Raw genomic sequence first — 21516 nt, forward strand, 5'->3', positions numbered from 1 at the left:
ATTCAGCACCAGCTTTTGCAATGGGAAGAGCAGACTTATATTCAAGATGTACAAAAAAAACACCCTGCACTATATTGGAGGAAACTGACTGGAGAAATGTGTGCAAGTGGCAAAACGGCGTACAAAATGGTGCTCGTTAAGTGCACCAAATGCACCAAAATGGTGCAAGAAGATGTGTGTGGATTTTCTGGTGTGGGGAAATGAAATGCCCAAACTGATGTGGAAATGGAGAAGAAGAAGAGTTTGGATTTGATATCCCGCTTTATCACTACCTGAAGGAGTCTCAAAGCGGCTAACATTCTCCTTTCCCTTCCTCCCCCACAACAAACACTCTGTGAGGTGAGTGGGGCTGAGAGACTTCAGAGAAGTGTGACTGGCCCAAGGTCACCCAGCAGCTGCATGTGGAGGAGCGGAGACACGAACCCGGTTCCCCAGATTACGAGACTACTGCTCTTAACCACTACACCACACTGGCTCTCAAGAGGACTGCACTTAAGGTTGGAAGAATGAGAAACCAAAATTGCCCATCCCTATTGGGATGCTTTTGAATTCTGGTGCTGGAGGAGACTCTTGAGAGTCCCATGGACTCCAAGAAGATCAAACCTCTCCATTCTGAAGGAAATCAGCCCTGAGTGCTCACTGGAAGGACAGATCGTGAAGCTGAGGCTCCAAGACTTTGACCACCTCACGAGAAGAGAAGACTCCCTGGAAAAGACCCTGATGTTGGGAAAGATGGAGGGCACAAGGAGAAGGGGACTACAGAGGACCAGATGGTTGGACAGTGTTCTCGAAGCTACCAGCATGAGTCTGACCAAACTGCGGGAGGCAGTGGAAGACAGGAGTGCCTGGCGTGCTCTGGTCCAGGGGGTCACGAAGAGTCGGACACGACTAAACGACTAAACAACAACAAATTGGGAGCACCATCTCTCGAGGACCAGTTTTCAAAGGAGCAATTATACACGGGCCGTTGTTGCGTAGAGGAGGAAAAGGGGAGGGGGTCACCACTGGGGTCACCTGGTCCTGCTCCGGAGGATGGTCACGCAACCGTGGCAACTGGTGCAGCGCTGGAGTGGGGTCTCGGGTTTGACCACCCCAGTCTCTGCATCAAAAGCGAACACCTTGTCTGTGCCTTGCTCGTTTTCATCTGTGCCCCCCAGGATGTAGATTTTGCCAGAGCACACGGTGACGCCGCAGTTCTCCTGAAGGAAGAGGGGAAAGTCAGAAAGAGAAGAGGTCCGTATCCCCTCAGAAATCCACAAAAAAACACTCTCTCAGCTCAGCTGTTATTTGTGCTGGCTCAGCTTCTCCTTCCCTCGAACACCCACCCCTTTAAACTTGCCCACATCTCAGGGCCGGCCCATGCATGAGGCAAGGTGAGGTGGCAAAACCTACAGGGTCCAGTATACCTGAAGGAGTGTCTCCACCCCCATCGTTCTGCCAGGACACTGAGGTCCAGCGCCACAGGCCTTCTGGCTGTTCCCTCACTGTGAGAAGCCAAGTTACAGAGAACCAGGCAGAGGGCCTTCTTGGTGGTGGCACCCGCCCTGTGGAATGCCCTCCCACCAGATGTCAAAGAGAAAAATAACTACCAAACTTTTAGAAGACATCTGAAGGCAGCCCTGTTTAGGGAAGCTTTTAATGTTTGATAGGTTATTGTATTTTAGTGTTTTATTGGAAACTGCCCAGAGTGGCTGGGGAAACCCAGCCAGATGGGCGGGGTATAAATAATGTGTTGTTGTTGTTGTTATCTCGATACAGTGGTATGTCGGTTTAATAACAGCCCCGCTTATGAACGATTCGGTATACGAACTCCGCAAAACCAGAAGTAGTGTTCCGGTTAGTGAACTTTACCTCGGCCCACGAGCAGAAGTGCACCTCAGTTTAAGAACAGCTTTAGTTTAAGAACGGACTTCTGGAACGGATTAAGTTTGTAAACCGAGGTACTACTGTATGGATCATTCTTCCCTTCCTTGTTCCAAATGTAGATCTTCCCTCACCTGGTGGGAAGGAAGGAAGGAAGGACACCACTTTCGGGTTTACTCAGGTGTAATGATCTCTGGCAGGCAAGCAAGGCCCGATAAGAAGTAATGACCCTCCGGCATTTTTATGTACGTTTATTTAAAAAAAGACACACCCAGAGCACAGCTTCTCGCCTGCTCGCATTTACGATAGTTGATCAGTCTGAATTTTCGCCCCTCCCACAGCAGGAAGGATGCCAAACTCCTGCCTTTCCCTTCCGTTGCCATCAGATCTTATCCAGATGCCTAGAACGGGGTCTGAGGAGTTGGCCTGCCCCCTCCTCCCCACTGTCACTCAACACAGACTCAGATCTCTGCTTATCTGCTGATTGCCTAGCAACGCTCTGGCTGCCTCCCGACTCTTCCTCTCCTTGAGAGCTAACAGAGTCTTCCCTGGGAAGGGGGGTCAAATTGCCCTTTCTTGACTTTGTCAGCCAACTCTCATCTGAAGAGTCAGTCCCTCATTTACTTAGTTCTATTTCTAGTCTAGGGACGTGGGTGGCGCTGTGGGTTAAACCACAGAGCCTAGGACTTGCCGATCAGAAGGTTGGCGGTTCGAATCCCCACGACGGGGTGAGCTCCCGTTGCTCTGTCCCAGCTCCTGCCAACCTAGCAGTTCAAAAGCACATCAAAGTACAAGTAGATCGACTTCCGGGTTAGCGCCATCGTCTAATGGCGGATTCCCTCCGAGCTCCGGAGGGAGTCGGCTCAGTAGGGATCGGGTTCTACCGCGCCGGCGACGCGGGGACCCTTAAAAACCACAGGCGCGGATGCCTGTGGACGTGGTGACTCGGTGGGCACCAATAGCGCCCTCCCGACCCGCGAAGGAGCCTTTTTAAAGGCTACGGAACGGGGGCTGGGGAGTGGTGCGGTGCTGAGAGTCCTCTGCTTCCCCTGCTGAGCGAAGCCACATGCCATGGACGGAGAGCGCTGACTTTTTCCCTTGAACATTTGGATTAAAAGCAACAACCCGTGAGTAATACGGAAACTGGACTTTAAAAAGATCTTTTTTCTTTAAATTCGGTACAACCGGGGGAGGTGTAAAAAGGAAGTCCGCCCCCCCACCCCGCCTTGCAGACAACCTAAAGCAAGGACTAGAGAGCTAAAGTTGAGAGAGGCATCTTTGCCCCTTGCGGAGAAAAACTATTAATTTCATGATTGGACACTACAATTAATTTTTGCTGGAGGATAAGAGTTGGTTTGGAAAGTTAAAGTGCAACCCCCCGGGACCCGGGAGTGATCTGTGAGAGAGCCTGCTGAAAAGATACGGACTTTGACAGCTGTCAAACTAGCTGTCAAAGCTGGGAAATAAAAGGAAACGTTGTTTCTGGTGACTCTGCCGGTTAGATTTTCTGTAATTTGGATACAAATTTGCTGGAAAAAAGAAAAATAAGCTACATTGGACTTTTGGTTTGGAATTGGAAAGATACTAAGTAAACAAAATCCCCCTAGAGGGGAGTCTTGGAAAATTGTAAGAAATGGCTGTAAGTGGAAAAATACTGACTGAGCTGAATAGGACATTTCACCTCCTGGGAGAGCTCCAGGAATTACAGGGAGAGATCAAGGACCAGGCTAATATTTTGACTACAAGGGTGATAACATTGAATAAAGCAGTAAACAAACTTGCTGGAACAGGACAAGCCTTCGTTGTGGAGCCAAAAGACCTTGAAGCTGGAACAGAAATTGCTGCAGTTTGGCAGACATATGAGGATTTGGTGGATAATTTGGTGGAAAATGAAGATGAAACTACAATGTTGTGGAAGATCAAGGCAGATCAGAGGTCTGTTAGTACAAGTGAGACCAAGATGGAAGTTGGAGCTTTTGGGACATACAGTTTGAAAAAATTTAAAGAACTAAATTTGAGCTCCACTTTTAAATCTAGAGTCTGGTTTGGAAGAAAATTGGTCATTATTGAGACAGATCTTCCCCGAGAGTTGGTGTTGAGCACAAAGGATGGTCAAAAAATCCGGCAGAGTGAAATGGAAAGAGTTTTAGGAGCCTCAGAAGTTTGGGATCCAGGCTGAGAATTGATGGATTGATGGACATTGATTTGGGGATCAAACCGGGAATGGGAGGGTGGGATTTGGGAATCCAAAGGGTGTTTAAATATAGTTTGTTAAGTTCTTTTTTCTTTTTATAACTTTTGCAATTTTTATGGAATGTAGGGAAATTGTGGAAGGGAAATTTGGGTCGACTTTAGGAAAAAGGTTTAAGATTAAGTTAAATTTGGGTTTTTTAAATTAATTAGAAATAAGGTTTTTAAAAAATAATAATTGAGAAATGAATGAAAGAAGAAAAGGAAAATAAATAGTATGAATAAAGAAATTATTAAGTTAAGGTAGAGCAAAATGATAAGAACTCGTTGGGCAGATAACATAAATTGGAATGCAAGAAGGGGAGGGGGGAGGAGGTCTTAGAAATAAGGTGAAAGAAGATAAGGTTCTTTAAATATTATGTGTCTTTTTGGTTGTCTTTCTTTTTTGGATATTTTTTGTTTTTAATTTTTGTTTTTTGTTTTGTCATTATATGGAAAATTTCAATAAACATTATTTAAAAAAAACAAAAACAAAGTACAAGTAGATCAATAGGTACCACTCTGGCGGGAAGGTAAACGGAGTTTCCATGCGCTGCTCTGGTTCGCCAGAAGCGGCTTAGTCATGCTGGCCACATGACCCGGAAGCTGTACACTGGCTCCCTCGGCCAATAAAGTGAGATGAGCGCCGCAAGCCCAGAGTCGGCCACAACTGGACCTAATGGTCAGGGGTCCCTTTACCTTTTTACCTATTTCTAGTCTAACTCATCCCCTGTGCTCTGGGGGGCCACGTTCCTGACATCAGGCACCAAAAGGTCTTGAGCCAGCCCCGCCACATCTCACTTGATACCAGGATTGGACACCCACCCTCCTTGTATTCTGAACAGGAGCAGCACGAGAACAGCTCCTTTTCTGTGGTGGCTCCCCACTTGCGGAATTCTCTCCCCAGAAAGACTTATCTGGCCCCATCATTACATACATTTAGATGCCACGCGAAAACATTTATTTTCCACCAGTGCCCTTTGGCTTTTATTTTTTAATTAAACTTGTTGGTTTCTTTATCTTGCGCCCAGGGCAACTCAAAACAACTTACAAATCAATTTTTAAAAATTATTTATGTCCTCCTTTAGTGGGCAGGATGTTTGAATCCTGCCTTTCAAAAATACGAATGTGCTTTAGATTTTTCTGTGTTTTGTTTCGTGCTGGTTTTAATGTATGCGTTGTTTATTTATTGCTGCAAGTTGCTTTGAGTTACATTTGTAAAAAAGGAAAAAGCGACGAATAATTTTAGTGAATAATAATAGAAAATAAAATAATAAAATAGCTACTTCCTGTGAGCAAGCAAGACAATAGCTGGTGTAGGTGCCTTTATCCCTACTGATGGCTGGTGAGGAGCCTGTTTTCACCATTCTGGGGTCCTGTCTCTTTTTTCTGCCCTTTTGGATGTGGTACCCATCTTGGGATGGGTGACTTTTCCTTACCAGAGGTCCCGGGAGGTACGCAACTTCAGCCCAGGTGTCCGTCTGGGGGCTGTAGCTGAAGATTTTACTCAGGAGTCCCCCAACAACGTAAATCGAGTCACCCAAAGCGACGGAGCTGAGGCATCGCTGGCGGAAAGGGGCCGCCGACAGAAGGATCCACTTGTTTTCCTCTGGGTCATAGCACTGAACCTGGGGGAGAAACAACAACAACAACAACAATAATAAAATTGTATTTACCGTATTTCTGCTCTATAAGACTCACTTTTTCCCTCCTAAAAAGTAAGGGGAAATGTGTGTGCGTCTTATGGAGCGAATGCAGGCTACGCAGCTATCCCAGAAGCCAGAACAGCAAGAGGGATTGCTGCTTTCACTGCGCAGCAATCCCTCTTGCTGTTCTGGCTTCTGAGATTCAGAATATTTTTTTTCTTGTTTTCCTCCTCTAAAAGCTAGGTGCGTCTTGTGGTCTGGTGTGTCTTATATAGCGAAAAATACGGTATATCCCGTCCTCCCCAGCTGAAGCTGGGCTCAGAGAACAGTAAAATAATACAGCATTCTAAGATCAATTCATTATAAAATCAGTTCAAATCAAATTAATGGCAACCAATGGGCTAGAGTTCTGTGAGGATTACCAAAGGAGGGGGTCAGACTGCGCATTGGCCAAAGGCCTGGTGGAACAACTCCATCTTGCAGGCAATGTGGAAAGATGTCAAGTCCCGCAAGGTCCTAGTCTCTTGTGACAGAGCGTTCCACCAGATTGGGGCCACGTCCGAAAAAGCCCTGGCTCTGGTTGAGGCCAGCCTAACCTCCCTGTGGCTCAGGATCTCCAAGGTGTTTTTGTTTGAAGACTGTAAGGTGAAACATACCAGGAGAGGCGGACAGCTACAGAGAGTCAGTTTGCAAAAGTCCCCACGGCCCCCCAAAGGTGGACAACCCTGGCAGTACCTTATCTGTGTTGGCCCCATCTGCCACGGCACCCCCAATCACATACAGCTTGTCGAGACACGGCACCACAGCCGCCGAGCTCACTGCCTCAGGCAACGGAGCAACATCTGCCCAGCTGTTGGAAAAGGCGTCGTAGCATTCCACGCTGGCCAGGCGGCCAAAGCCGTCGTAGCCGCCCACTGCGTAGATCTGTCGGCGAGAATTAGGGGGGACGTGATTCAACAGATCTCTGATCTCACCCAGATGCAGTCGGGCTTGTAAACGGGGAGAGGGCAGAGCGAGAGGCAGCGTGGTACAGGTTAGAGTGTCGGACTAGGGTGCAAATCCCCCACTCGGCCGCAAAACCACCTTGCTCAGCCTGACCTACTTTGCAGGGTTGTTGTGAAACGTAAAATGGTGTAAATTGTGTAAAAGAATTTTGGCAAAAGGTATTTAAGGAGATGACAGAAATCGCTGGGTTAAAGCCGACCATTTTTTTAAAATGGAAGTGCAGCTTGTAAATTTGCAAATAAATAAATAAATAGGAAATACACAAGTGCTAGAACTGAAATACATGGAAGCAGGGCTGGATTTAGGTTTGATGAGGTGCTGAGCTACTGAAAGTAATGGGGCCCTTTGTATGTCCAGCTGTCCTTTGTCAACAACAAATTGTCACTGTTTTTTTTGTGTTGGATATATGCTATATGGCAATTTATGGACCTAATAGTTATCTCAAGCCATTTGCACATAACAAAATAACCAGTCCATGCAGAATGTAGGCACCCTATATATAGAAAGGAGCAAACCCGTGATATTTTAGGGAGCAGGTTAGCAGGCGGGGCCCATGACTTACATCATAGGAGCCTACACAACACAAAACACTGTTGCTGTATGTAACTTTTATTTTATTTGTTTTTTTATCTTACAGTTTGGAAATGTAAATCCAGGCATTTTTTCCTTTAAATTTTTTGGGGGCCTCCAAGAGAGCGGGGCCCTAAGCTATAGCTTGTTTAGCTTATAGGCAAATCCAGCACTGAAATATACTCTGAGTCGAGTGTTGATTTCATGCTCTTTATTCAGCTCACAGTGGTGAGGAGGAATGGAAGTTCCCCCGAAATGTCTGCTTTATATACATTATTTACACAATGGGCCCCACATGATTGGCTAATTCTGGGATTCTCCCAATCAGGTTGCGGATTCACTTCTACCCAGAGTTGGATTGGGTGGCTCCTACGGACCAATCAGACTGCTGCATTCTGAATCCTATTGTTCTAGGACCAATCAGACTGCTGCATTTTGGATACATAACATAACAAGCACTGAAGCTGCTGAGCCTGGGGCGTGGTGGTAGGGCAATGATGAGTGGTCAGAGGGAGAAGAGGACTGGGAGGAAGAGGCGACAGAAGATGGAGAGGGAACAGGGCGTAGTGAGCGTGGAGAATCGGTGGCAGAGAGGCGGCCAGAATTAGAGGCAGAAGCTGAAGCAGGAGAGGAGAGGAGAGGCAGAGATGGGTCAGGTTGGGGAATAGTAACAAATGCCTCTCCCTCCTGCAGCCACGACACACCCCACCAATCACAAAGCAAAGAGAAGTCTGTACCTTTCCCTGGAGGGTGGCCATCTTGTGCCTCCACCGCCCTTTCTGCAAACAGGCGACCCTCATCCAGACATTCAGCTGGGAGCTCAGCACCCAGACATCTCTGCCGTTCAGGTGGCCTCCTTCAAAAACAGACACAGAGCAGCCGCATAACACAGGAGCCAAAGGGCTTAATGCATGGGTAGGCAAACTAAGGCCCAGGGGCTGGATCCGGCCCAATTGCGTTCTAAATCCGGCCCACGGACAGTCTGGGAATCAGTGTGTTTTTACATGAGTAGAATGTGTCCTTTTATTTAAAATGCATCTCTGGGTTATTTGTGGGGCATAGGAATATGTTCATTCCCCCCCCAAAAAAAAATATAGTCCGGCCCCCACAAGGTGTGAGGGACAGTGGACCGCCCCCCCTGTTGAAAAAGTTTGCTGACCCCTGGGCTTAAGGCTACAGAAAGAATGAACCAGGTTAAACATTGGGGGAAGGAAGTGGCAGTCAAATTGGGGGCAGCCAAGATGGCGGCACATCCCGTTTCACCGCCTGAGGCAAAATGGAAAAATGTTGGGCCGCCCCTGTCTCCAGACGTTTTGGAGGACAACCGCTGTGCTGTCCGGGGCTGAAGGCCAACCGGAGCTGACAAGATGTGAAGGGAGCCCCCTTAGTGACCCAGTTCAAAGGATAAAAGGAGTTTTAGTTAAAGGACAGGTTGCTTAAAAGAGTGATGGGAAGCCCTCCGTGGAGATTTAACAGGAGCGCAGACAGGAATGTGGACAAGATGCAATGTTGGAAGCTTGGAGAAAGCTAATGGACCAGGAGTCCTGCTGCAGATTGGTGTGGGAGATGGGCACATTGAAATATAGCTTATAGGCAGTGTGAAGAGGCTGATGAGCGAAGGACTGTTGTAAAAGAGTCCATTTGCTGGCACTGATAGCCTGTGGCCTTGTTTTTCCTCAAGCCTGTGCCTTCAAATCTATTTTTGCTCTTCTGATCAGGCTGTTGCTTAGTTTCCAGATTCCACTTCGGCTTGCTATGTGACTCTCTACTCATGTGTAAGGCCAAGGCAAGGAAAACCCAGTCAGATGGGTGGGGTGCAAATAATAAAATTATTATGCTGATTAAGGGAAGGCGTTTAGATAAGCCTGTGTGGTTTATAAACCTGTGAACTCTACTTTTGTGGGTTCTCAGCAGCCCCATTTGTCCTGACCAGGTAAAAATGTCTCAAACATCACAACGGGCATGGATAATAGAAGAAAATCCACCACATTTGTTTAACAGTCTTGGCCAGGCATAGGCAAACTTGGCCCTCCAGATGTTTTGGGAATACAACTCCCATCATCCCTAGCTAACTGGACCAGTGGTCAGGGATGATGGGAATTGTAGTCTCAAAGCATCTGGAGGGCCGAGTTTGCCTATGCCTGGTCTTGGCAGACCTTCCAGGGATCTCCTTTGCTAGGGAACAAATGGCTTGTAATTACTAGGAATTACAGTGGTGCCTCGCAAGACGAACGCCTCGCAAAACGAAAAACTCGCAAGACGAAAGAGTTTTCCATTTTTGAGTCGTTCCGCAAGACGAATTTTCCTATGGGCTTGCTTTCGCCTTCAGAAGAGGTCCAGGAAGGCCGGCGGGGGCCGAAAGGCTTTGCTCCCCACCGCCAGCATTTTAAAAGCGGTCCGGGATAGCAGGGAAGCGCGCTGCGCTTTCCAGCTATCCCGGACCGCTTTTAAAATGCTGGCAGCGCGTTTCTCCGCTATCCCGGACGGCTTTTTTTTTTTTTTTAATGATATTTATTGGAGTTTCAAATAATACAAAAAAGAGGGGAAAAAGAACAAAAGAGAAAAAACAGAGTTAAAAAAAAAACATTCAACATTTACAATCCTTATTTTAGATAACTTTTTTCTACGACTTCCCCTCACCTCCCCTTCTTGTATTCCGTGTCCAAATATTTGTTCAACAAGTTCTTATCCTTAAATTTTTAACCCTAGTTTGTTATTATATTTAATTCAATTTATGTATCAAATTTTAACTTATATGCATTGATCATTATACTTAAAGACTTTTTCTAAGGTCGACCCTGTTTCCCTTCCACGAATTCCCCATTTTTGTTCTAATAGCAATACAAAGAAAGAAACAATAGAAAGGATGAAAATATATTTGTACACCCTTCGGATTCCCAAACCCCACCCTCCCTTTCCCGGTTTCAATCCCCAAACCATTGTCCATTAGTCCATCTACTATCAGCCTGGATTCCTCACGTCAGAGGCTCTTAATTCTCTCTCAGTTCCTTTCTGCCGGTTTTTTTTGATAATCCTTTGTATTAACCACCAAATCTCGGAAGGGCTCTGTCCCAAAAATGTCCATGTTCCATCCGGCCGGGCCTCCAAATTTAAAGGTGGAGCTCAAAACTTGTTTCTTAATCCTTTTAGGTCCAAATGTCCCAAAATCTTCAGATCTCCACAAAGGGAGATCTTTCCATTCCTCCTTCTTCAATTCAAACCAAATTTTCATCATCCAGTCCTTTTTTTCTTTTATATCCATCTTGACAGGCCTCCGGCTCTCTTTTGCCTTCTGCAACATTTCAGCCCCTCCTTCCTGGTGCTCCTGTTCAACAAATATCTCTTTCTCCACTTCCTCAAATTTCTCAAGTTTCTTTTCTTGTTCAGCTGCCTGGACTGTAGACAAAACACGACTCTGCTCTACCAATTTTCTCACGAGAAAAGCAACCTCGTCCAGATCAGCTAGTATTTTTCGACCTATTTCCATTCTTGTAGTGTCCCTGAACCCCCTCTAGAGGGATTCTGGTTATTAAGTATTCCTTACACTTCCAGCCCAAAAGTCCAGTTAACTTGTTTCAATTCTTCTTTATTTTCAACAATTTATCACTATATTGTAGCTAATGTAACCAGCAAAAGCATCAGAAACAAAGTTCTCTATTTTTCCCCACTTTGACAGCTAATTTGACAGTTGTCAAAGTCTTCTATGTCTCCTCAGCAGGCTCCTCTCGCGGGTCGCTCCCAGGTCTCGGGGGGGGGCACTTTAGCTCTCAAAGTTAGCTCTTATCCTCCAGCACAATTACTTATACTGTCAATCCGTGTAATTAATAGTTTAATCCAATAAAAAGGAGATATTCTCTCGACCTTAATTATTTAGTCCTTGCTTCAGGTTGTTTACAAGGCAGGGGAGACAGACTTCCTCTTTGCGTCTTCCCCGATCGTGCCAAATTCAGAAAAAATCTTTCTTTTATAAGTCCAATTTCCGTATTACTCACGGGTTGTTGCTTTTAATCCGAATGTTCATAGGAAAAAGTCAGCGCTCTCCGTCCATGGCATGCGGCTTCACTCAGCAGGGGAAGCAGAGGACTCTCAGCACCACGCCGCTCCCCGTCCCCCGTTCCGCAGCCTTTAAAAAGGCTCCTTCGGGACTTCCGGAGGCGGCGCAAAACGGCAATGGCGGTCCTCTTTACTCTGTGAAGAGGGGCTCCGCGAAAAAGGGTCGTCCGCTGCGGCAAAGCGGAGACCCATTAAGAAAAACCACAGGCAGAGCGAGCCTGTGGCCGTGGGACTCGGCGGGCGCCAAAAGCCCCCCCAGAAACGAAGAAGGAACCTCGTAAGGGGCTCCGGAACGTGAAAGGGGGAGCGGCGCTGTGAGTTCATCGCTCTTTTCGTGGAAGCAAAGCCGCGCTGCTGATGATGATGAGCGCTGACCTTTCTTCTTGAAAACATCGAAATTGGCTGCAACATACCCGTGAGTAAGGGGAACTAAATATTGGACTAAAATCGTGGAATTTGGCTGAAAACGGGAGGCGAGTAACAGGAAGTCCGTCTCCCGATCTTGCTAACTAGATCAAAGCAACGGCTCAGAAGTGCGCTGAAGCGTTTAAAAGGGATCGTAAAAGCAAAACAAGGGTGCATTGATAGACTTTGTATTGAAAAGACAAGTGGGAAATCTTTGTAAAATTTGTGGACTTTATTCTTGGAACTTTCTTCCTAATTTTGAGCTATGCGGAGTTAAAAGGGACAACCCAGTTGTCGGACTGTCAGTGCGCAAAAGAGAACTGTCAAACTGCTGATACTGTTATTGGAGTTTAAACTGTTACATAGACTGAGATATTAACGCTTAAACATTGTTGCTGGGACCCTTCTTGACACCTTGTGGCCTTTTTTCAAGAAATAGAAAGCTCGGGGAACCTTCCTTTTGTGCTCTGGAACTACTAAGATTTAATATAGGGAATATAAGAACTTCAATGGCGGAAAAGAGTTCTCTCCTTCCCTGAAACTTTGAAACACCCCCCCCTAGAGGATTGTGGAGACATAGAGGCCTGGGAACTGTACTTTATTGTGACTTTCTGTGGTTTAATTGTTTACACTCTGGACTTGTCTGACTCATGGAATAAAAGATAATTTGACCTTGAACAGAGGCAGGTGTGGAATGAGTGGCTCAGGGAGAACAAGAGCAGCCAAAGCTAAAGAAAAAGAAAAGAAACCGGTGCAACTTGTTCAAACAACCCTAACTCATCAACGTAGATCATCTGTCCCAACTGTGCTGACAGCACAGGAGGTGGAAGTTGAAGAGCCTGCTGCAGAAGACATGGCAACTGGAGGATCTGAAACAGTCCTGAAACAAATTTTGGAACAACTGGCAATTTTAAATCAAAAAGTGGACAATCAATCATCAAAAATTGACCAAGCTACATCCTCTATTAGTAAATTATCTGATCAGGTTTCCCAGCATACTCAGGCAATTGAGAAACTGCAAGGAGCCACGGCTGAAAACTATAAACTAGCTGTGGAAGCCAGTCAAAAAGCAGAACAGGCGAACAAAAAGGTTGATGAGATTAAGGGGGAAGTAAGGCCTCTGAAAAGACAGGTAGGGGAACAACAAGCCTACCTGTCATTGGTTGAACTGAAAAGTAAGGAAAATAATCTCAGGTTAAGGGCCATCCCAGAACTGGAGGAAGGAAATTTAGAGGGATTTTTGACACTTTTGTTCTCCAAATTCTGGGGGATTGAGGAAGACAAGGATTTCAAAATTGTGACGGCTTTTAGACTGGGAAAATCGATAAAGAAAGATAAGTCCAGAGACTGTTTGGTCATTTTGAGATCAAGAGAGGAAAGAGACAAGATACTAGGCCTACATTTTAAAAAATCTTTGGAGATAGAAGGTAAAAAGGCTGAAATCTATAGAGATATACCCAAACATCTTTTGGATCTTAGGACCACTTACACAGATCTGACCAAATTGCTGAGATATAACGCAATCCCTTATAGGTGGGAGTTTCCGCAAGGACTATCATTTACTTACAAAGGAAGGAAAGTAAGAATTAAAACACCTGAGGACCAGCAGAAGTTCCTACACGACCACGAGGAGGACCTCCAGAAAGGAGCTGCAGCTTCTTGGCCACCACCACCACCGGGACCATCTCCAAAACTTACACCGTCTGGATCTGGACCAGCACTACCACCTCCGGGATCGGAGGGAAACCTAGACACCCCATTGTAGGACCCACCAATTAGACCAGGATGTCTTTGCAGCTTCTTAGTTGGAATATAAATGGCAGAAATTCTCCGGAAAAAAGAAGAAAAGTATTTCATATTTTGAAAAAAGAACAATTGGACATTATTTGCCTGCAAGAAACACATGTGACAAGGCTCCACAGAAAAGTGCTAACTAACAAAAGATTAGGCCAAGAATTTATTTCTTCGGATAAAGTCAAGAAAAGAGGAGTGGTGATATATGCAAAGGAGAGCCTGTCACCGAAATTTTTATTTAAAGATGAACACGGCAGAATTTTGGTGATTGAAATCCAGACACAAGGAGAAAAATTTTTGATATTAGGAATATATGCTCCAAATGAAGGAAAATCGGAATTTTTCAGGAAGCTGCATGAGATTATGCTGGACTACTTAGATTACAACAACATCATTATGTTGGGCGACATGAATGGGGTTGTGTCTGTAAATATGGATAAGTCGCAAAGCGCTAACATAACGAAAGATGGCAGACTACCTAAAACTTTTTTTGAAATGACTGACAATATGGACTTAATTGACATATGGAGGGTTAAGAACCCCCTAGGAAAAGAAGGAACTTTCTTTTCTGAAGCTCATCTGACATGGACACGAATCGACCAAATATGGATAACTAGAGGACTGGCACCCAAGACTAGAAAGGTAGAAATCTGCCCAAAAACCTGCTCCGACCATAACGCTTTGAAAATGGAACTGAGACTAAATACAACCGGATCCTTTAGATGGAAAATGAATGACACCTTACTAAGGGACGAGAAGATTGTTAAGAAGGCCCAAAAAACTTTAAAGGACTATTTTGAGATAAATTTAAATACCACTGTGGAAAAAAGAACAATCTGGGACGCAAGTAAAGCAGTTATGAGAGGGTTTCTAATACAACAAAATACGATCAAGAAAAAGCTCTGGAATGAAAAGAAGGAGAAGATATTGGAAAAAATAAGAGATGGAGAGAAAAAATTAAGATCCAGGCCCAAGTCGAAGGAAGTGCTGAGAGAAGTGAAATTTTTCCAAGCACAATATTTGAAATTGATAAATCAAGAGGTGGAATGGAAAATTAAACAAATGAAACAAAGATCTTTTGAATCAGCAAATAAGTGTGGGAAACTGCTAGCATGGCAGTTGAAAAAGAGACAAAAACTTAATACAGTTACAAATCTAGAGATTGAAGGGAGAATGGTTCAGAAACCCGAGGAAATTAGAAAGTGCTTCCAGAGATATTTCAAAGAACTTTATTCACAAGGGCCGCAGAAAGATTCGGAGGTGGACCAATTTCTTAAAACTAACGGATTACAGAAAATACCCCAGGAAATGAGAACAACCCTGAATAGTAAGATCACACAGCAAGAAATTGAAAGTGCCATTCAGAACCTTCAATTAGGCAAATCTCCAGGCCCCGATGGACTTACCTCCAAATATTATAAGGTTTTGAAGGACTATTTGACACAACTTTTGTTGGAGGTCTGTAACCAGATTATGGAGGGGAGGAAGGCACCGGAAACGTGGAAAGAAGCTTTCATCACATTGATACCCAAACTAGAAACTGAAAAGACCCAGCTTAAGAACTACCGCCCCATCTCACTCCTAAATGTGGATTACAAAATTTTTGCGGACATTTTGGCAAGTAGGTTTAAAAAAGTGCTTAATGAAGTGATCCATAAGGACCAGGCCGGCTTTCTCCCTGGTAGGCATTTGTTTGATAACACAAGAAACATTATCGACATTTTGGAACTTCTACAAACAAATCTTAACACTAGAGCGGTTTTAATTTTTATTGATGCGGAGAAAGCCTTTGACAATATCTCTTGGATGTTTATGAAGAAAAACTTGGAAGGGATGGGAGTGGGGCGGGGGTTTGAAAATGGAATGGAAGCAATATATTCAGAACAAAAAGCCAAATTGATAGTAAACAATGTGGTGACAGAGGAGTTTAAAATTGAAAAAGGGACACGGCAGGGGTGCCCTCTATCCCCCCTATTGTTTATTTCAGTTCTGGAGGTGCTATTGAACATGATTAGAAAGGACCGGTTGGTACAGGGAATTGAGGTCGGAGTGAAACAATATAAATTGAAAGCATTTGCAGATGACCTGGTTTTAACATTACAGGAGCCAGTCTCTAGTACTAAAAGAGTGTTAGAATTAATTTCTGACTTTGGTCGGGTGGCGGGATTTAAGCTGAACAAGCAAAAAACTAAGGTTCTAGCAAAAAAATTGACAACTACAGAAACAGATGAGTTCATGAAAGAAACAGAACTAAATGTGGTTAAAAAAGTAAAATACCTAGGGGTGTATCTGACCTCCAAAAATTTGAATTTGTTTAAAGATAACTACGAGAAATGTTGGTCAGAAATCAAAAGAGATTTGGAAACATGGTCAAGATTGAAACTTTCCTTGTTGGGCCGAATAGCAGCTATAAAGATGAATGTATTGCCGAAAATGTTATTTTTGTTTCAGGCCCTACAGATCGTGGACAAGGTGGAATGTTTTGGAAAGTGGCAGAAGGATATTTCCAAGTTTGTTTGGCAGGGCAAAAAGCCCCGAATAAAGTTTAAAATATTAACTGATGCGAAAGAAAGAGGGGGATTTGCCCTGCCAGACTTGAGGTTATATTACGAATCTGCAGCCTTCTGCTGGTTGAAAGATTGGATCTTACTGGAAAACACTGATGTCCTAGATCTGGAAGGGTTTGACAATGCTTTTGGGTGGCATGCATATTTGTGGTATGACAAGGTTAAAGTGCACAAATTGTTTAAAAACCACATTGTCAGAAGAGCAATTTTGATGGTCTGGACAAAATATAAAGACTTATTGGAGAGTAAGACTCCGAGGTGGCTCTCACCGGTGGAGGCCAAGGCACGTAAGAGACTTAACATGGAGGCCAATTGGCCTAAATATGGGGAAATAATTGAAAAAATTGGAGACAATTGGAGGTTGCAGAGCTTGGAAAAACTAAAAAAAAAGGTGCGAGATTGGTTGCACTATGCACAAATTCAAGAGGTTTTTAAAGTGGACAAGAAGGTTGGATTCCAGGTGGAAAAATCGAAACTAGAGACAGAATTGTTAGAGCCAAAAAATAAACTACTTTCGAGAATGTATAACCTGCTGCTTAAATGGAATACTCAGGATGAGACAGTCAAATCCGCCATGATAAAATGGGCGCAGGATTTGGGGCATAACATTATGTTTGAAGACTGGGAAAGGCTATGGAACACCGGAATGAAATTTACGGCATGTAGTGCCTTGAAGGAAAACATTATGAAAATGATATACCGGTGGTACATGACCCCAGTCAAGCTTGCTAAGATATATCACCTGTCTGACAATAAATGTTGGAAATGTAAAGAGGCGGAAGGGACATTCTTTCACCTCTGGTGGACCTGCCCGAAAGTGAAGGCCTTTTGGGAGATGATTCATAATGAACTAAAAAAGGTACTTAGATTTACCTTACCTAAGAAACCGGAGGCCTTTCTCCTGGGCATGGTGGACCAGAGAGTGCTTAAGAAAGATAGAACTTTTTTTATGTACGCCACTACAGCAGCAAGGATCCTGATTGCAAAGCATTGGAAGACACAAGATCTACCCACGCTGGAGGAATGGCATACGCAGTTGATGGACTATATGGAACTGGCCGAAATGACTGGCAGAATCCGAGACTTGGGAGAAGAAACAATTGAGGAGGACTGGAAAAAAATTAAGGACTATTTGAAAAAACATTATAAGCTGTACGAATGTTAAAAGATGCACCTTTTAGGAAATTCTAGCTTCAGCAATGATAAATTAATGAAATGGAAATTAAGGCACAAGAAGTCAGAGGTAGAATAATGAAATAACTTTATTGTGTTTAAATGAAAATGTACATGATTTGGGTTATAACATATTTGAAATTAGGTAACATGATAAAATGAAGGATACAATAAGTATTGAAACAAGGTAACAAATTGCTGATGTTCTGTACTACAGAGAATGCAGGGTTGGGAGGATGTGGGGAAGTCCATTAGACTTGATGGAAAAAAGAACATGGAAATTTGTAACTTTTCTATTTTATTCCTATAATCTGTTTTCTATTCTTTTTTCTGTATTTCATAAACTCAATAAAAAATATTATAAAAATAAATAAATAAAAAGGCTCCTTCGCAGGTCGGGGGGGCGCAAACGGTGCCCGCCGAGTCACCAGGTCCACAGGCTTCCGCGCCTGTGGTTTTTTAGGGTCCCCGCGTCGCTGCGGCAGGACCCGACCCCTGCTGAGCCGATTCCCTCAGAGCTCGGAGGGAATCCGCCATTCGGCGATGGCGCTAACCCGGAAGTCCCCGGACGGCTTTTGAAGGCAGGCGGGGGGGAGCAAAGACTTTCGCCCACCGACTGCCTTCAGAAGACCTCCGCTGTCCCGGGGGCTTTTAAAATGCTGGCGGTCGGCAGCAAAGCCCTCCTGTCCCCGGAGCTTGCGGGGCGGGAGGTGGGGAGAAGGGCTTTTCTTCCCACCGCCAGCCTTCAGAACAGCCTTCAGAAAAGCCCTTGCCCCCCCCCCAGCCTTCAGAAGAGGTCGGGGGACAGACTGTCCCGGACCTGGTCTGAAGGCGGTTTCCATAGGAACGCATTGATTGATTTTCAATGCATTCCTATGGGAAACCGTGCTTCGCAAGATGAAAAACTCGCAAGAAGAAAAAACTTGCGGAACGAATTAATTTCGTCTTGCGAGGCAGCACTGTATTTGGAAGATTCTTCTCATAAGAGCAGTCCTATTGGATTAGGCCAAGGGCCCATCTTGTCCTACATTGGGAAACCCAAAAACAGGACCTGAGCGCAACAGCTCTCCCCCACCCAAGATTCCCACCAACTGGTTTTCAGGGCCATTTTGTGAGTTAGATCCAGCCTCATATAAGGTAAAGGTAAAGGACCCCTGACACTAAAATCCAGTCGCGAACAACTCTGGGGTTGTGGTGCTCATCTCGCTTTACTGGCTGAGGGAGCCGACGTTTTTCTGCATACAGTTTTTCTGGGTCATGTTGCCAGCACGACTAAGCCACTTCTGTCGAAACCAAAGCAGCGCACTGAAACACCATTTATCTTCCTGCCGGAGCGGTACCTAACTCTAATTAATGCATGAAGGGGTTAAGACCATAGAGTAAGCTGTCCTACCAGGCTTAGCTAGGTCACACCCACTTACCACAGGAGGAAGGGCTACAAAACTCTTTGTTCCTTCGTCTTCCACCATGCGAACTCTACAAGTAAAGATGTCTAAGCTAGACGCTCCAAGCCCAGACCATGTGGCTTAAGCAAGTTATCTTTGTGTTTCTATACAAATAATTTAGAAGCATTTAACATTTTGTAACCCAAGTGATACTGCCTGCCTTTTCTTGCCGCTGTGCGGGAAAGCTCATGAATCTGACTTTTGAAGGATTTGTAAGTAAATCATTTTAACTGTCCCAACGTGTGGTCTCTTTCTCTGCTGAGGGAAGTGGGGGATTTTGGAAGAAACTTAGAAGAGGATATTGGCACCTTGGCTCTTTCTCATGACACATACAGAAAGGCAGTGTTGTGTAGTGGTTAGAGTGTCGGGTTGGGAACTGGGAGACGGGAATTCTAGTCTCCGCTGAGCCATGGACCTCCCTGGGTGACCTTGGGCCACTCGCTACTTCTCAGCCTAACCTACCTCACAGGGTTGCTGTGGGGATCAAATGAGGAGGGAGAGAACCATGTGTGCCATTTTGAGCTCCTTGGAGAAAAGTGCAGAATAGAAATGCAATTAATTAATTAATCGATCCATCAGTCATACAATGGTCTTCTCCATCTCCTCCCAAGAAAGGGAGGAGGCTATTTCTGCAGGGGGTTGGACTAGATGACCCTCGGGGTCCCAACTCTACGATTCTATGATTCTATGATTTTATGCAGCCATCTCACCTGAGATGTAGACGTCGTTCTTCAAGGTGCAGGCAGCAAACTCTGACTTGCTATATCCTGGGACACTGGATAGTGGCTTCCATTGCTTGCTCTCGGGGTGGAAGATATCCACAAAAGCAAGTTTCAAGGACCCTTTCTTGCCACAGCCTCCAATCACAACGATCATCTCTGCTAACTCCATGTATCTGGGATAAGAAAAGAAATTTGTTAGTCTTAGGGGACAGCAAGACCCTTTTGGGAACACAACATGACCCACATCCTTATAAAAGTGGGTTATCTCTTGCTTTGAATACTGCAATGCGCTCTATGTGGGGCTACCTTTGAAGGTGACCCAGAAACTACAACTAATCCAGAATGTGGCAGCTAGACTGGTGACTGGGAGTGGCCGCCGGGACCACATATCACCGGTCTTGAAAGATCTACATTGGCTCCCAGTACATTTCCAAGCACAATTCAAAGTGTTGGTGCTGATCTTTAAAGACCTAAACAGGTCCAGTATACCTGAAGGAGCATCTCCATCCCCATCCTTCTGCCCGGACACTAAGGTCCAGCTCCAAGGGCCTTCTGGCGGTTCCCTCGCTGCAAGAAGCCAAGTTACAGGGAACCAGGCAGAGGGCCTTTTCAGTGGTGGTGCCCACCCTGTGGAATGTCCTCCCACCAGATGTCAAAGAGATAAACAACTACCTGACATTTAGAAGACATCTAAAGGCAGCCCGGTTTAGGGAAGCTTTTACGTTTAACAGACCACTGTATTTTAATACTTTGTTGGAAGCCACCCAGGGTGGCTGGGGAGACCCAGCCAGATGGGTGGGGTATAAATAATAAATTATTAATATTATTATTATTTGGATTATTATAAAAAATGCAAGAGGAAAGGACTAACAATAGGATCCACAAAGGGGAGGAGGGAAGTTATATATATTGCCAGGTCAAAAATTATGGAATCGGTATCACAATATGGAATTCAAACCGGTTTGGGACAATATATCGATAGGTTGTGCAGCCCTAGTGGCAACTTTTTCTCTCTTTTTACCTTCTGGGTCTAGACCGCTGAGAGCTGACCTCGCTGCCTTGGACGTAATACTTGCGGGCTTCTAGCAGCAAAGGGATACACTCCTTGGATTCCTGGATGAGCTTGTCCGTCTCCACCTTTTCTAGAAAATAAACAGGGTCTAGCAGGGGGAGCCTCACGAGCTGGAGCAAATCCTTCAGGGCCCCCTTCCTGGCAACCACGTCGTGGTTCACCCACCGCATCACTGCCTCAAAGACGGCTTCCTCCTTGGGGACAGACAGGCGATCGCTTGACAGGCAGCTTGCAAGCTCCTTGGCATCCAACTCCAGGAACTCCTTGTGATGAGAGATCTCCACAAAGCCCTTCAGAAGACACTTCTTGCTCCTCTCGGTCAGAGATGAGATGGAGAAAGAGTTTGCGACCTTCAAGATGCCCAGACAGTTGTGAGGATGCAGCTCACCTTCTAAGAAGGCAACACAGGCGTCCTTGAGCCTTGGGATTTGGAGAAAGCTGGACAGCTCCAGCAGGTCTTCCACATTGTCCTCCCGGATGAGGATGTCCCCACCGTAGATGTAGTCCAGGATGAGGCTCATGCTGGGAGCAGAGACCTCGCGGAGATGGACGGTGCCTTGGCGGCCTTCCTTCGCGCCCCCAGCAAACAGAGCCCGGAAGTAGGAGCTGCTGGCGGATAAGGCAGCCCGGTGGCAAGGGAATTCCTGCCCGCCCATGGCGAGGACCACATCGGTGAAGATGCCGCCCATCCGGTAGGAGTTGAGAGTCTGGAGGATCTGCTCAGCGTGGTGAGACCCGCTGCAGAGTTTTGCGTGGAGGTTTCCGCTGCCTCGGCCCAGAGAGGCAGGGTGATCGCTGACGCCCATTCCGGAATGCGACTCTTGTTTCATCCCGATTCAGGGCATGAAAAAGTTGGATTGCTTTTAATAGTGTGTTTTAATGCTGCAATCTTCTCCAAGACCTTGGAGTGAAAGATGGAAGAAGAAAGAAAGAAAGAAAGAAAGAAAGAAAGAAAGAAAGAAAGAAAGAAGA

The 21516-nt window shown here is 45.3% G+C and overlaps 1 protein-coding gene and 1 long non-coding RNA gene across 2 annotated transcripts in view; one reads left to right on the forward strand and one right to left on the reverse strand.

Annotated features, from left to right (window-relative positions):
- LOC310843867 overlaps nucleotides 1-21516 on the forward strand; it is a 305033-nt gene that overhangs the window by 28558 nt on the left and 254959 nt on the right. The window lies entirely within an intron of this gene.
- Nucleotides 775-21350, reverse strand: KLHL35 (kelch like family member 35; the record flags this gene model as incomplete). The annotated part of the gene is made up of 6 exons (XM_083734917.1): nucleotides 775-1199; nucleotides 5532-5720; nucleotides 6474-6662; nucleotides 8051-8169; nucleotides 19461-19645; nucleotides 20494-21350. The coding sequence occupies 6 exons, from the start codon at nucleotides 21348-21350 to the stop codon at nucleotides 1011-1013; spliced, it is 1728 nt and encodes a 575-aa protein (XP_083591043.1). The 3' UTR covers nucleotides 775-1010.

Source organism: Podarcis gaigeae, assembly GCF_964106915.1.
Source record: "Podarcis gaigeae genome assembly, chromosome: 4".
In the NCBI taxonomy this organism is placed as follows: domain Eukaryota; kingdom Metazoa; phylum Chordata; class Lepidosauria; order Squamata; family Lacertidae; genus Podarcis; species Podarcis gaigeae.